General features: G+C 38.2%; 3 protein-coding genes across 4 annotated transcripts; 2 read left to right on the top strand and 1 right to left on the bottom strand.

The window, feature by feature from the left end:
- The first annotated feature begins 436 nt into the window (after nucleotides 1–436).
- Nucleotides 437–4146, top strand: LOC140786050 (ATP-dependent Clp protease proteolytic subunit 6, chloroplastic). Its single transcript, XM_073134215.1, has 9 exons — nucleotides 437–590; nucleotides 688–731; nucleotides 1046–1115; nucleotides 2160–2364; nucleotides 2555–2620; nucleotides 2816–2956; nucleotides 3068–3121; nucleotides 3483–3575; nucleotides 3668–4146. The coding sequence occupies exons 1-9, from the start codon at nucleotides 538–540 to the stop codon at nucleotides 3713–3715; spliced, it is 774 nt and encodes a 257-aa protein (XP_072990316.1). The 5' UTR covers nucleotides 437–537; the 3' UTR covers nucleotides 3716–4146.
- A 1381-nt stretch (nucleotides 4147–5527) lies between these two features.
- On the top strand, nucleotides 5528–7728 carry LOC140787314 (pectinesterase QRT1). Its single transcript, XM_073136172.1, has 5 exons — nucleotides 5528–5849; nucleotides 6226–6415; nucleotides 6516–6722; nucleotides 6867–7102; nucleotides 7193–7728. The coding sequence occupies exons 1-5, from the start codon at nucleotides 5551–5553 to the stop codon at nucleotides 7338–7340; spliced, it is 1080 nt and encodes a 359-aa protein (XP_072992273.1). The 5' UTR covers nucleotides 5528–5550; the 3' UTR covers nucleotides 7341–7728.
- A 352-nt stretch (nucleotides 7729–8080) lies between these two features.
- LOC140786648 (uncharacterized) lies at nucleotides 8081–14712 on the bottom strand. 2 transcript variants are annotated; one of them, XM_073135246.1, is made up of 7 exons: nucleotides 13841–14712; nucleotides 11937–12022; nucleotides 11714–11818; nucleotides 11188–11635; nucleotides 10844–11103; nucleotides 10151–10373; nucleotides 8081–8823 (listed from the first exon to the last, which is right to left on the bottom strand). In XM_073135246.1, exons 1-7 carry the CDS (start codon nucleotides 14124–14126, stop codon nucleotides 8480–8482), a joined length of 1752 nt encoding a protein of 583 aa, XP_072991347.1. In that variant the 5' UTR covers nucleotides 14127–14712; the 3' UTR covers nucleotides 8081–8479. The 2 variants fall into 2 exon arrangements, with proteins under 2 accessions (XP_072991347.1, XP_072991346.1); XM_073135245.1 differs by having other exon boundaries at nucleotides 10844–11635.
- Nucleotides 14713–14718: the final 6 nt, after the last annotated feature.

The raw sequence follows: 14718 nt of genomic DNA, 5'->3' as shown, positions 1-14718 counted from the left end.
TGAAGGTCGCGGATCGATGACGTGGACATATGGAGGATGGATAAGCCATTTGGAGCGTTGTGTTTCTTTTGAGAGAGGCGAATGCTCTTTTCGGTGGAAGATGCCTAGCGTTGCGTTCTCTCTCTTTTATTATTATTTTTCTTAGGATATTATTGGGAGAAGAAACCGTGTGAGTCCATATAAAGAAAGACGGTGTGGTTATGGCGGCTGGTCCTATTAGATGATCCAAGCCGTTCATATAAACTTCTTTTGTGTGTAGTGTAGGAGCAATGGAATATCAATTTGAGTCAGCTAGCTACATTGAATGTTTGGTGGTATGGATTTGATTTGGGCCATCTGCTCAATGGTAACGGATCCATCCACTATTTATCGGGTTCGGATCTGAGACGGGCTTAATCCATATTTGCCAATTGGGCCCCATCGAGGCTAGTTCTGGTTCGAGTCCAAGTCACCAACCACGCGTCCACGCCTACAGCCTAATCCATTCTCCAGTCTCCACTTCGGCGGAGTCCGTCGCTTGCTTTCCTCCTTGTTCCAATGGCGCCGATTGCCATCTCCGCTCCCATCTCCCTCGCGCCCACCGCTCCCAGGTATATGTTTACATATTCTCACGCTAGTTGTTTACCTCCCTCACCACTTCCCCTTTGTACGTTTCTTCTGATGCCCTCGTTTCACTTCCCTTCTCAGAAACTCGCTTGCTTTTGCCACTTCCGGGTCGCTAGGTTTCCGAGGTGAGACAAAATTATGTAGAAATTGGATATTATGGCACTGTAATTGTTTAGTTCCTCTGTTGTTTTTGTTGTCGCGTGATGGGGTTAGATGGAGAGGAAGGCGATTACTTGTTGGTTTTTCTTTGTTACTATGGACTATGATAGTGTGATTGAAATTGGGCAATTTATTTACATATAAAGATTGTTCTATGACTTAATTTTGTTAGATCATTTGGGATGCTTGATTGCTTCTTAAAGCTGCAGATGGATTGTCTTGGAAGCTATAATGCTATATTACTGGTGGTTTTCTAACTCAGCTCTCATTTTGCAACCAGGATTGCGTGGTCGAAACAGTGGTGTCTCGTTGAAGTTTAATGAGCATGCACATCATAATAGTTCCTTAAAGTATGTTCCAAAGCTCATCTTTTTCCCTATTTGCATCGGTGATAGAATGCAATTTACATCTTAGTTTATTATGTCCTTACTGAAGCGATCTCTTTGCTTGGTTGGTATTATATGCATTTCCTCTAAATGCACATCATGATATGATTCTTGCCATTCACATTAGCTGACTGCAGGTTTAGTGTTAACTATAGTTCATCCATTATCTTCATCTTTTTTCGAGCTTAGCCTGCTGATCTTTGCAATTCTTTTCTCTTCCCCGTTGGTGCTCCTCTGTGGTCATTCTAATTTTTTTTTTTTTTTTGATTCAAAGGTCATCGACTCAGTTTCATTAGAAACATAAAAAAGTAGTTATTCTAACTTTTCCTTCCTTGTCTTAGATCTTACTCTAAGCTGTCCTACTTTTCATCTCCAACTCTGTAAGACTATACATAAGAATGGCCAAGTCCCTTCTATATCAAAGATCAGGATATCTATCCTAGCTGTTTTCCTCTCTCCTCGAGCTACCTACTTAAGGTAAGAGAGAGTGATTATAATAAAGTGCTTCCGTTGCTAGGATTCCAACTCAGAGTGTGACAGTATCCTTTCCAGTAATTTTCTTGTTTACAAGCTTATGGCATTTCAACTAAGATGTAGAGGTGATTTTCATCTCTTCCTCTTCCATATTCTAGTTTCCAGAATTTTGGTTATGACACTCATTATTTTCTTTCTTCTCTTCAAGATTAGCCATTTCTAGTAGATCATAACATGGCAAAATAGAGGATTCATCAAGATGCCTTTTGCTATGTGTAGATGCCAATAATACTGATTGATGATTTTGTTGCGTAAAGCCTGTTTAATTTTTTAGCGTGCTCTTTGTTCTAAACTCTATCTGCATAATCTAGAAAAATATGAAACTAGAGCATATTATTGAGTGGTATTAGCTTGTTGTTTCTGAGTTTTCCTATTACAACTATTTCTGATTTAGAATTAGGAAAAACATTTGTTACGCCGAATTGACCTCAATGGTTACTTTCTATGTGGTTACAAGTTTTATTCAACCTGTAGGTGTGATGCAACGATTGTAGCGAGAAGGGGGAACCCACCCATCATGCCTGCTGTCATGACTCCTGTGGGACCCTTAGATCTTTCATCTGTGTTGTTTCGAAACCGTATTATCTTCATAGGACAACCTGTTAACTCACAAGTGGCACAACGTGTGATATCACAACTTTTGACACTTGCTGCTGTTGATGAGGATGCTGATATTCTGGTTAGTATATTTCATCTTATTTTCTCAAATTACAATTATATTCTTTGTTGATGAGGAAACACAAAAATCAAAGCATAATTGATTTGGCAAATGTACTAATATAATACTGCTATTCCGTTTTCAGCTTTCTCTTTAAACATATCTGTCTTGCTACCCTTCTTATCTCAATGATATTCGTCTCCTTTGCCAGATGTATATAAACTGCCCCGGTGGAAGCACCTATTCAATCTTAGCAATTTATGACTGTATGTCATGGGTAAGACTGGGACTTGTTATTTTTTTCTTATGGAACTAGTAACTCTGTACGTGAATATGGTTTAGTTGTTTCTTAGTCTAGGCATGCTACACTCTTATCAGTTCTATATATCTATATGCTATTTAGATTCTCAGTAATATTGATTATCAACCACTAGAATCAGCATGATGGATCTCTTTCTCTCGGATTAACCAGATAAAGCCCAAGGTAGGTACAGTGTGCTTTGGTGTAGCTGCTAGCCAGGGAGCACTTCTTCTTGCTGGCGGTGAAAAAGGAATGCGCTATTCGATGCCAAACTCCCGAATAATGATTCATCAACCACAAACTGGATGCGGGGTATGACCTTGGACTGTTCTACCATAAAGTGGGAATGATAAATCCACAAAAATTGCAATGACATTTAACTAGCTTTTTTGATCTAATAATAGTGTTTGCATCTCGTCACAGGGTCATGTGGAAGATGTGAGACGCCAAGTGAATGAAGCTGTTCAATCTCGTCATGTAAGTTTTTTTTTAGGGACAAGTGGACAACAAGTAGAAACTTTACTTGAGCTTGTGATGATATGCTTTTCTCATTGCTGGTAATGTTTGTTTCACAATCCAACTCTTGGGATAAGGGGCAAAAATGTCATACATTTATTTGAAAGGATGAATAGTGGTTTCTGTATACTTATCTAAAACTTCTGATTTAATTATGTTCTCTACTCTTGCTTACAAGGTAGTGTAGATAAATTTGGAAAAAGAATATTATGGACCCAGTTTTCATTTTTAGCTCTAGTAATTTTAAAATTATCATGTGAATTCAGGCATCTCTAGGAAATTTGTTGATCCCTTCTGATTAAATTCCTTAAATTGACTGCAGAAAATTGACAAAATGTTTGCTGCTTTTACTGGGCAACCTTTGGAGAAAGTGCAGCAATATACTGAAAGAGATCGCTTCCTTTCTTCTTCTGAAGTAAAATTCTTCACCCCTTGTTATTTGTCTCAAAAGATGATATAACAACAGCTGTATAAACTGCCTCACATTTGTGTTTGCTGTTCTCTCAGGCCCTTGAGTTTGGACTCATTGATGGGGTGCTGGAAACAGAATATTAGTAAAAACTCAGACATATATGCTTGACGGTTACAAAGTTTGATGCAACTTTCCCAGCTCAGCGCGAAATATGAAATTCCACTCTACTATTTCCTGGTTTGGTTTTATTTGCCTCGACCTCCCTCTGGTGGACGTTGTGAGACTCAGGAGCAACACATGCACACAGCTAGCTGCATCTATTGGGACCTTAGTGATATTCTCAATATATTCGTAGCATTAATTTCTGTTTCAGATCACCCTCAAAATTTGGACCTGCTTACAGATGTTCATCTCATGGTCTTTGAGAACTTAGCATGTCATCTCTGACAAATCTTATGATCAGGGTGAAGAATTAAATGATTGGGATAATGATCAATAAATAACATTCAGAGAGAGATTTTTGTAATCATGGTTGTCTATGAAAATCTTGGAAGATCTTCTCTACTGTTGTCAACCATTTTGTTCATTCTTGCGACTTGAAAGTTGAAACCAATGCAAATCCAGGTGTGCTTCAAGCAATCTGTTTAACTTTGCTGTTCATTCTGATGACATAACATGGGTGTCATTCTGGCGTGATGATCATCAGCTCCATAGAACTAGTGGAACTGAAGCTAACCAAATAAAGAACTTGGTGGCATCTGGGATTGGGACATCTGACCTAGTAAGTCTTCAAATAGAAGATGGATGACCCAGTGTTATTTTCTTTTTCCATTTAAAGATTGTTGCAGGGAGTGAAAAAGAATGGAAGGAGTTCCAGTAATTGCTTGCAGGAAAGAGACTAGGAGAAGAATTAGGTGGAGTGAGTTGGAAAAGAAAGAAGAAAGCAACTTTGGTTAGATTAAAAGAAAAAGAGAGGAGAAATAATACAAAGCAGGGGAAAAGATTGTGGGCGAATCTGACATTATATTATGTTATTCTTGGTCAGCAACATCCAAATTTGACTCAATCCAAACAGTAGATAATCAAATTCCTAATAGGATTTGAGTTTGGTAACTTTTTGGCCTTATAAATTTCTGATCACTTTTAGTTCAAATATCATTTAGTTATTGCTTAAATCCTCCAACCAAATTTGCCACTATCGTTTGGCATGGTTGACGTCTGATCTTATTGTCAACATTAGTTAGCTTAATGGCAAGGAAAGAAGAACAAACATTGACTTCGAATCATCCTCTCTTTTTTTTCCTTTTTTCTTTTCTTTTATTTTTTGAGTACAAAGAATAATCCAAATGTTTGGAAGATTACCAAACATTCTTTACGGTCTTACACTGATTCTCATGTTCTAAAAGTTGTAGGAAATTCCTACTACCTCATACGTAGCATCATCTCATTGGTCGTTTACCATGGATGAAGAAGGCCGTAGAGGATCCGTTATTTAACAACAAGTCAATTAATTAACACTGCTTTATTAGGCGTTGTGTTAGGAATTGTCCCACTAATTATCATTAATCTTCTTAGCAAGTAGTTAATAAACCTTTTAGCATTGGCGTTGGAAATAAGACGACTTAACCGTCTTCCTCTAACTACTCACTAACCACCCCCACTACTCTCTTCACAAAAAACCCCCTCGATTCTTTTATATTTGGTGCACAAGATATGACCAACCTTAATTTCCCTCCCTGCTTAAATTAATATCACATCCAACTTCTCAAACCGTTACAAATTTCCACTGTATCCAAGCATAGATGATAATGATAAGAGACCGCAGCATAAACCACGCTCCCTTCATTTAATACCATCATCTCTTCTCCACCCCTTCAACGCCTCCATTTCTCTTTAGTAACCTCCACTCTCTATAAATTCCACCTTCAAATGTTACAAATAACCATAAGATTGTAAACTTTTTAGAGTGAAGAGAACTATGGAGTTGCTGCATGTCCTTAGCCTTCTCATGCTTGCTGCTTTCATGGCCTTTGGTAGTACCCAGATGGAATTTTGCAATGGAGATCAAGTAGCGCATGAGAATTTTATCTCGTGGGATGATTTGAGTGTCGAAAATTATTCGAGGAATTATGATTCTAATGAGGAGGTTGGTAATCGAGTCATCTTCGTGTCGTTGGATGGGACAGGAGATTCAAGAACGGTGCAAGGAGCAGTGGATATGGTTCCGGATGGCAACAAGGAGAGGGTAAAGATTTTTATTTCTCCTGGAGTTTATAGGTGAGTTCATGAATACAGAGGCATTTGATAGCCTCTTTTTTTTTTGGACATTTTTCTATAGTTTAGTTCTAAAAGAGATATTCATATGCTATAGCATTTATTCATCATATTGAATCAACCAGGAGAAGAACTGGAAGAGATGAATAAATGTTTCACATAGAAGATAAACAAGAGTTTGTGTTTACTTGTGCATTACATGTAGAGCTTGTAGCTTTTAGCTCTTAACTTGAACTTAAAATTGTTGTTTTCTTCTATGCAAAATATTTATACATTCTCTTCCATGAATTCTTGGTTATTTCAGAAATGATGAATGGAAGAAGCTATACTAGAATCTCTTCCATTTGCCCTTAGCTAAATAGTTGCCTTCTGTATGCAGAGAGAAGGTGACTGTTCATATAACAAAGCCTTACATCTCATTCATAGGTCAAGGAAACTCAGAGACTGTGATCTCATGGAATTCAAGAGCATCCGATCGCGATTCGAACGGGAATATTGTCGGAACTTTTGACTCAGCTTCTGTCGCGATCGAATCCGATTACTTTTGTGCTACTGGGATCACTTTTGAGGTACTAATTTGATACTGTTTGTTATGCAAGAGAGAAGATAATATTACAGAGAGTAGTATGTATCTCACTTTCATAGCTTTTGAATTGGATGGAATTACAGAACTCAGCTCCAGTTGCAGAGCCAGGAGCAGTAGGGAAGCAAGCAGTAGCATTGAGACTCTCAGGAGACAAGGCCATGTTGCACAGATGCAGGGTGTTAGGTTCTCAAGACACATTGTTTGATCACACTGGCAGGCATTATTTCTTTCAGTGCTATATCCAAGGATCCATTGATTTCATTTTTGGAACTGCAAGATCCTTGTATCAGGTAATATATATATATATATATATATATATATTTCAACTTCAACTTAGATAACACTTTGTATTAGGTAATTTCTGTAAGGAGAAGAAGAAACTATTATTAGTTAACATCAGAGACTAAAATGATTTGAGTGTTGATGTAAAGCAGGATTGCACACTTCATGCAGTTGCAATGAGTTATGGAGCAGTGGCGGCGTCGCAGAGGAACTCGCCGTCCGACGACTCAGGCTTCTCGTTCCTCAATTGTAGGTTAACTGGCTCAGGGAAGCTCTACTTGGGGAGAGCATGGGGGAGGTATGCAAGAGTAGTTTACTCTTACTGTCAACTGGAGAACATCATTATTCCAGAGGGATGGAGTGACTGGGGAGATCCATCAAGAACAAGGTCAATTTCCTCCTCCTTTTTTAATCTTCATTTTAAGTTTCTTCGAGTTTTTCTTTCCATTATCTTTCAACGACATCTTTATTTTGGCAGGACGGCATGGTTCGGAGAGTTCAACTGCAATGGAGAAGGTGCTAACATGAGAAGTAGAGTGCCATGGGCAAGATCACTCACCTATGAACAAGCAAGGCCTTTCCTCAATCGAAATTTTATTGACGGCGATCAATGGCTAAGATTGTAGAAACAAAAGTTAACATATCCTTGACACATGTATATCTCATCATCCATCCTACTATTGCAATCGCTGACAGAGATAAGGAGCGGGACTACAACTCCATGTATCATATAGCTTACTATTCAATACTTGATTCACAGATGTAGGTTTGTTAGCAATTCCAATCAGAGCAGTTACGGTTTGGTGGAACAAAGCAATCACAGTATGAATACTGCAACACACTCTCGTCATGGATTGCATGCAAAAGAAAGAAGATGATTCATAGAAGTAAATGAAGTCTACTTGACTTTAGTGTACAGGATGCCCAAAAACGGAAGGAAGCTAGGTATCAGAGAAAAGATGTGCTTGTATCATGCTTCAGCCCAAGTTGAAACTATGCCAGCTTCTTTTGGGATGATCATCATTGAGATGGACTCTATCACATCCAATAGATAAATTGTCAAAACTATACAGTACAGAGGAAGCACATTATAACTATACACTATCATGTCTTCTATCATCAAGTGAATTGAGTTTAACTGTTCCATTTGCAACAAAATTGATCACAAGCATGCATGCATCCAACCAACATACTCTGTACGTATAAATTTATATATAAGCCTTAAAAAGGGAATCAAACAAGCCTCAGTTATACAAGCTACCATAAATCTCAAAGCTTACGAAGGACTCAATTTTCTACTGAAAATACTACATAAATGAGCAAGCAACGTAAACAGCAATAGGGAGTACCATAGATCACACAACTCTGGACAACCAAGTTCTTGTTTGTAAAATATACAAAATTACCATCAACAGTCATGTAATTTGAAAGATGTTCTACAACGATGCCATATATCCCAACAAGGGTCTAGAAGTACAAATGGCACGACTAAAGTAACCTAGGAAGAGGGTCATCTCTTAACCCATAGTTTTATGCCTTAATTTGTTTTGTTTCTCATAAACAAAATGAAGAGCTTAAACTAAAGCTAAAGAAATGCACACACTCTAGGTCAGATCATATCCAAGTTCTCCTCAAAGGTAATGTAGAGATTTGGCTTTACTAAATCATATCCTCATGTCAGTAACACTATTTATATTTATCTTTGTACAGAGAATCCTAAACCAAGATTCCTGAGCCTGAACTTCAAATCACCATCTATACCTACTTAATCATGATCACAGTTCTCTTCAATAGGCTGCTCCTTTAGATCAGTTTGCTTCTCAACTTCCACCAATATGCATGATCTTCCACTTAAACTGGCTTCTGCTAGCTTTTCTTCTTCATTTGAATTGATTTGCAAAGCAGCAACTTCTTCACCAGACATTGCAGAACTACCAGATTCTGCTCCTTTTGTGGAGATGGCGCATACAGTTGGCCTTGTGCCAGGATTATTTGAAGATATTCTCGATAACATGTCGGGCCTAGCTTCGATCTCCACCCATTGGTTCCCTACCCAGTCTTTCGAAATTCTTACATTTTTGCGCTGGCATACCAGAGACACATCTTCACCTGAAATGGCAATGAACTTGTCATCTTTTCCTTGTGATAAACATCAAGTCAAAGAAAGAAATTGAAAAGCAAGAAAAGGAAAGAAATAGCAATCAAACAAAGAAAAAGAACAGATATTTATCGTTCATTAAACAGAACTGTGATTTTATTGATTATCATAAATTGAATCAGACATTTTTAAAGATTCTTTCTGGCTGTTGGTACTTACAATTGCTAGAATACAGTTGCAAAGGCTTTTACGCCAGTTTCCTTCATTTGCAGAAATAAATAGGACAACCAGAACATAATGTGCTGAAAACTGAACTTGATGCTTAAAAGTTCATTGGTTCAAAATATCATAGTTAGATGAAGATGCACAATCAGTTCATCTTACATGTATGGAAGACAAGCATAGTGGATTCCTAGAGCATGTGATACTCGCCTCATACTCCACAGGAATGTTCATTGTTGCAAATATTATCATTAGCATTTAAAATCTATGTAGGCTATAATCAGGAAAACAGAACATGCACATGCTAAATTTGATCAGATACCATAGGTTGATCAGTTCTATAAGTCAGAAATACAAACAATTCTTGGAAGCACAATTTTCATATGATCTTTTCAGCACTGGAAATGCTTGAGAAATACCATGACATGTTATTCGTGGAATTGAAGTGTATCTTTTTAAACTTGGTTTTTAGTTTTGACAATGGTAATGATTACATCCGATCAAGAATGTCTTAACTGAAATGCACAAAATAAATGCACAATAAGGCACCTCAACTTTGGCCTGCTTCGTTAACGCTTTTGAAGGTTAAATTGCGTTTGGGTCTTATTAGAAAATATTTACTAAGTGATCAATTTGAAACCTACACTCTTTTTGTATGTGGGCTCAGGCTCAGATAAACACAATACTCCTGTGGACATCTCAAAATATCGGTAACAGCTGCTTCTAGCAATCTACCTTAGTGGTTCCTCCTATCTAGCAATTAACCAATAATGATGTAAACAACAAGCTGCTCCCTGAAAGAGATAGCAGAACAAATGAATTTATTAACTGCTCCGTCCAACTAAACATTCTATTATAGTTGCTATTTAAGAGTATTTGTCTAAACCAATTTGGATACGGAAATTATTCCAGCTTTATGATAATAAAAAATGGCGTCTCTATTTAACTACTTTAAGGTATGCCCAATGTACATAAGAAGAGAAGGCCAATAGAAGACACTTTAAGAAAGGACAAACACCTGGAAAATAAACTATATGGACTATATGCTCATACAGATAAACAAAACAACGAGAAGAGAAGTGCAACGTATTAAGAACTCCAAGACAGGATAGGTACCTGGAAAGTAAACTTGCAGGCTATCATCTTCATAGTTGTCTGAACTAACTACAACCCCTTCCCACCAGCCATCACTCCACCAGACATCCACAGCACTTCCAGGTAAAGGAGTAAAACTGTCCAGTAAATAAGAACATGTAGGGCATGGCCGAATAGTAAGACGACCTGAAAATCTCATCCCCAGTTTATCGGGAGCTGCTAATCTGAAAGCAGGTATCCATTCCTATGCCATAGAAATGGACCAACATGTATGTGTCAAGAACATGGAATATCATTCCAAGAAAGAAATTATCATACCCTATATATGGAAAAAAAATTCAGGACAATTCAAAAGTCTACCACAGCAATAAAGAGAAATCTTCTCTACATAAGACAAGTTTATTCTCATAACTGCATCATTATATAAAATTAACAGTTGAAGTTATAGGTGATCTGTGCAACGGGAGACTAATTTCAGTTTACTATTCGAATCAATAGATGGATACTAATATATGCTTGTGTATAGACTAAAGATGCGCACATAAATAAATGTAGATTTACTACATACTTACTAGCACTTATCACGTTTATTGAACAGTGAGGCTGCCCCATTTGATCTATAATATATTTGGCATGTACATACAATATGATTTACCAATACAGAATACATACTTCCATAGTACATAGTAAGTCAAATTGCAGTCATAGTCATACCTCCAAACTTCCACAACCATCAACTTTCTGAAGATCATCATATCGAACCTTCAACCTCTTATGAGATAATTGTAACACGGTACACTTGAACCAGCAACCTCTGATGCCACTGTCCTGACACAGAAATTCTATCTTCTCACCAATGTTATAAGGAGGGAGAAGCCGATTGCTAGGCGGTACGAGCTTCACTGATAGATGTCTTCTAATGGGACGCCTAGTGCTAAATTTCTGATAAGCTGGTCTGAAGTTTGTTATATGACCTGGACGACCCAATATTTTAGTGCCCAAACAGTTAGGATAAAGTCTTTGATGCTGCTTAGAAAACCTAATCTTCCTGGGCAAACCTTGTTTTACAATCTTCCCGATGGTGGAACCTTCCTCTTCCTTCTCAGACAAGGTGTTTAAGCACAAAATAACAGTTTGATTAAAATATCCACGCAAAGTTCTCAAGTCAAAATGTTTGAATTTATTTTTACTGTACTGACGAAAGCATAATCTCACTCCCACTGAGGAAGAGCACGGGAGTGAAGCCAAGCATTTTTCATAATGCTCGGGAGTTAAAACTGTTGCAATATCATCCACACACTCTACACTGATGACCTGAGAATAAGGCGTGATGAAGACTTCACTGGGATGAGGTGCAGGTGGGGGTATTTTACAAGCAAATTCTTGATTTTGATGAAACCATCGTACTTTAACCTTCTTTTGCCCTTTTTTATCCTCGTACATGTCTTCCAAATATGCAAGATAGCGGTTTTCTTCCTCCGACATGACAAGTACAAAAGAATGAGTCTGCACATAAAATACACCTTTTAAAGGTATTATCATCACTTCTAGTTGGAGCTAAAATATCGAACTAATGATGCTTACAGGTATGGTGGTTGCATTGCGACAAAATGCTTGATAATGTCGAAGCTGCTTCCCGCAAGTCCAAGAAGTACCAGACCATGTGATGTCTGAGTTAGAACCCTTTTCCTGAAAAGGAAATTCAAAAGACGATGATATGCTTTCAAGTAGAATATATATATATATATATATATATATATATATATATATATATATATATATATATGTTTTACCAGTAAACAATTACCGTGTTTCTGCATATATAGCCTCCAGTATCATTGAACATATTTGACTCAACCTCAGAACGCATAGCACGCCCAAATATTGGAAAATCTGAGCATGCAATAGATATCAAAATAATAATCATAGCAAATTTACCACATAAAAGTTTAACGGACAAGCAACTAGTATTCGTCAAGGCACCCCTAATATGTTACATCTTATAAGAACTGAATAATGTAGTGAGTAGTTGGCAAAAGGAAAATCCAGAAGAAAGCTCTCAGCACTTTGCTTCTACAGAGTGTAATAAGGGAAAACCCTCTATAGCTCTGAGACAAAAATGACATAACAAGATAACACATTCTTTTAATATTAGTATCATTCTTGGAGTTGGGACAGCTCTCTGCCTCTCTTAATTAGACCACAGATCATTTTAGCCCCAAAAAGAAAATGAAGCAAGCCGAAACAGAACTTGAAAACAGAAGTCCAATTCTCATGATCCAAGGATAATCCCGTCAAACAAATAAAGCATGGAGCATAACTAAGTTGACAATACTCACAGGGATGGGTGGACCACAGAGGAGCAATCTAGTACCTAAAATTTCAAGCAAAATAATGATTCCTAATTTCTTTCTCCCTGTTTTCTGTTTCTGATTCAGTAACTAGGTCATTTCTCTCTCTCTTTTATCAACTGCAGCCCAAGCCATCCAATAAACCACAGTGCAATAATGACATTTCTCCTAATTTGCTTCTACATACTTCCTATTAACAAGTTGGAAGTTTCACCTGGTGAACTATTGCAAGCCGAAACTAATTGAAAACTAAAGCAGAAACTCATCGATTAAGGGTGAAACCAGCAAGATTGTTGGCTTTGCCATTGTTTTGGACTGGCATCGGTTAAAACGGGTCCCTTCTATCCCAAATTTTCCATTTTCTCTAGGGTCCAAAACCAAAACCAACCGAAACTGCAACATCGAACCATGTGGAGAGTTTGGTCTTACTCAGGAATTGATTTAACAATGGCCTAGAACATTTCCATCTCTTTTACCAGCTACAGCCAAGTCATCTAATAAGGAAAAGCACCAATTCCCAAGGGTAAAGTAAAAAACCATGAAAGCATAGATTAGCAAAAATGCCTCATGCCTTTCATTCATCTTGCCCCATCTTTCCTGGCCTTTATCTGCCACTGAAAAAGTTGATAGGTAATTCAGATTTCAAAGTACATATTATCAATCAAGAACTGTTACAGATGACGGTTAGATACATTGATCGAGAACCAAGGGTTGATGATTTGCCAAAGAGTTAAATTTGTGATATAACAATGTTGCACGACATCAAGTTAGTTATTGTGAATTGTAGAATTGCATATATTTTACCTCCGCTATTTGCACAACTGCAAATTAAGAAATCCACATAATTTTATTATGTACCAGTAGTGTCAGATTTTGGGGTCTATTTGTGATAGACAAGATTTTGGGGCTACTACACCAAGATATCACAATATTATTGAGTGACAGAACATATACTCATGACATCATGAAGCTCAGAATTCACATCATTCAGCTCCAAGATGAAGCAACAATATTTTCACTAGCATGGATCGCAGAAACAACTTACTTTCTAAAAGCCTTCATACAAGAACTAGAACTACAATAAAGAATAATCATTTAAAACATAACTAGTCCTTTAAATAATAATCTGATGCATTATCATATTTTTAGCTTCTTTCAATTAACTGAGCTGCATGCAACACAGATTCTGGCAAGATAATCCCTAAATAGCACGACTATAAATCTTTGAAATGATAATACGGCGCATATATCAGTAAAGACAGTTCGCTGGCAAGCATGCAAACCACAAAACATGAGCAAATTAAGACTTAGTAAATCGTGGGAGATTCCAGCGTGCAGCAATAGAAGACACCGGAATTACTTTGACTAAATGCCCTTGTTGGAAGAAATGAGGCGAGCCAATCGACGACCTCCCTTCGCGATCTCCATTTGAGAGAAGAGACCCCGAGCTTGTTAGAACAATGATCCCTGCAGAAATCTTCTGAAACCACATAAAGCATGTGCCGCAAGCTTCTTTCAGTGCCGATGGCGGCGAGATGCGAAGCCCCAGAAGAGTCCTCCAAGTAGTAATGGACGACTCGGCTGCCGCGCTCCTGCGAGATGAATTCTTCCCTCCATTTCACGAAATCAGGACCAGTTCCTGACATCTTTAACTACTGCGTAGTACCGATGCCAAAATAGGATCAAGGCAGAACCCCGCACCTCATCAAGAGAACCTAAGACTCACAAAAACCGGGAAATTTCGACGGGGAACCGACGAGAGCTAGTTTTACCGCCCGTAAGAGCGAAACCCAGCCCAAAAGACAGGCAGCTTTCTAGAGAAATCGAAGAAATAGAAGTGGGCTTCCGGCGAGAACAACTGGCTTGAACCGGGTGGGGCTTAGATTCAACAAGAACCCCTCCATGGCAAGTGGATTTTGTGCGATCTTTACCAAACCCCAGCACAAAACAAGGATAGAAGCCCTTCGAAAGGGGCCGCCCCCAAGAAACCCTCAAGAGGTAGAGAGTACTACGGAGAGTTGCCAAAAAGGGTGGTGGAAACCGCAAGAGAAGAGAGGAAGGGGAAGGGGAAGGGGAAGGGGAAGGGTTAGGGTAAGGGTAAGGTAAGGGACTCTGAGACAGGAGAGAGACGAAGCCGAAGCACGAGGAAGAAGAGGTCTCTCTCTCTCTCTCTTCCAACCTCGGATTTAGAGAGAGAAAGCAAGCTATTTGCACTTTAGAAGAAAACGCCGTAGAAAT

This window comes from Typha latifolia, chromosome 4 (assembly GCF_019914945.1).
Source record: "Typha latifolia isolate L0001 chromosome 4, TyphaL0001v2, whole genome shotgun sequence".
NCBI classification, from domain to species: domain Eukaryota; kingdom Viridiplantae; phylum Streptophyta; class Magnoliopsida; order Poales; family Typhaceae; genus Typha; species Typha latifolia.
Note: the sequence above shows the minus strand (reverse complement) of the source record. Positions and strands in the feature narration are given on the sequence as shown.

Excerpts from the sequence above, each read along its gene's own strand:
- LOC140786050 (XM_073134215.1), top strand. The coding sequence starts at position 538 with ATGGCGCCGATTGCCATCTCCGCTCCCATCTCCCTCGCGCCCACCGCT. Across the intron at positions 2,957-3,067 it reads AACCACAAACTGGATGCGGG|GGTCATGTGGAAGATGTGAG; the intron begins GTATGACCTTGG and ends ATCTCGTCACAG. Across the intron at positions 3,122-3,482 it reads AAGCTGTTCAATCTCGTCAT|AAAATTGACAAAATGTTTGC; the intron begins GTAAGTTTTTTT and ends AATTGACTGCAG.
- LOC140787314 (XM_073136172.1), top strand. The coding sequence starts at position 5,551 with ATGGAGTTGCTGCATGTCCTTAGCCTTCTCATGCTTGCTGCTTTCATG. Across the intron at positions 5,850-6,225 it reads ATTTCTCCTGGAGTTTATAG|AGAGAAGGTGACTGTTCATA; the intron begins GTGAGTTCATGA and ends TTCTGTATGCAG. Across the intron at positions 6,416-6,515 it reads CTACTGGGATCACTTTTGAG|AACTCAGCTCCAGTTGCAGA; the intron begins GTACTAATTTGA and ends ATGGAATTACAG.
- LOC140786648 (XM_073135245.1), bottom strand. The coding sequence starts at position 14,126 with ATGTCAGGAACTGGTCCTGATTTCGTGAAATGGAGGGAAGAATTCATC. Across the intron at positions 11,819-11,936 it reads GCTATATATGCAGAAACACG|GAAAAGGGTTCTAACTCAGA; the intron begins GTAATTGTTTAC and ends TTTCCTTTTCAG. Across the intron at positions 11,636-11,713 it reads GCAATGCAACCACCATACCT|ACTCATTCTTTTGTACTTGT; the intron begins GTAAGCATCATT and ends TTTTATGTGCAG.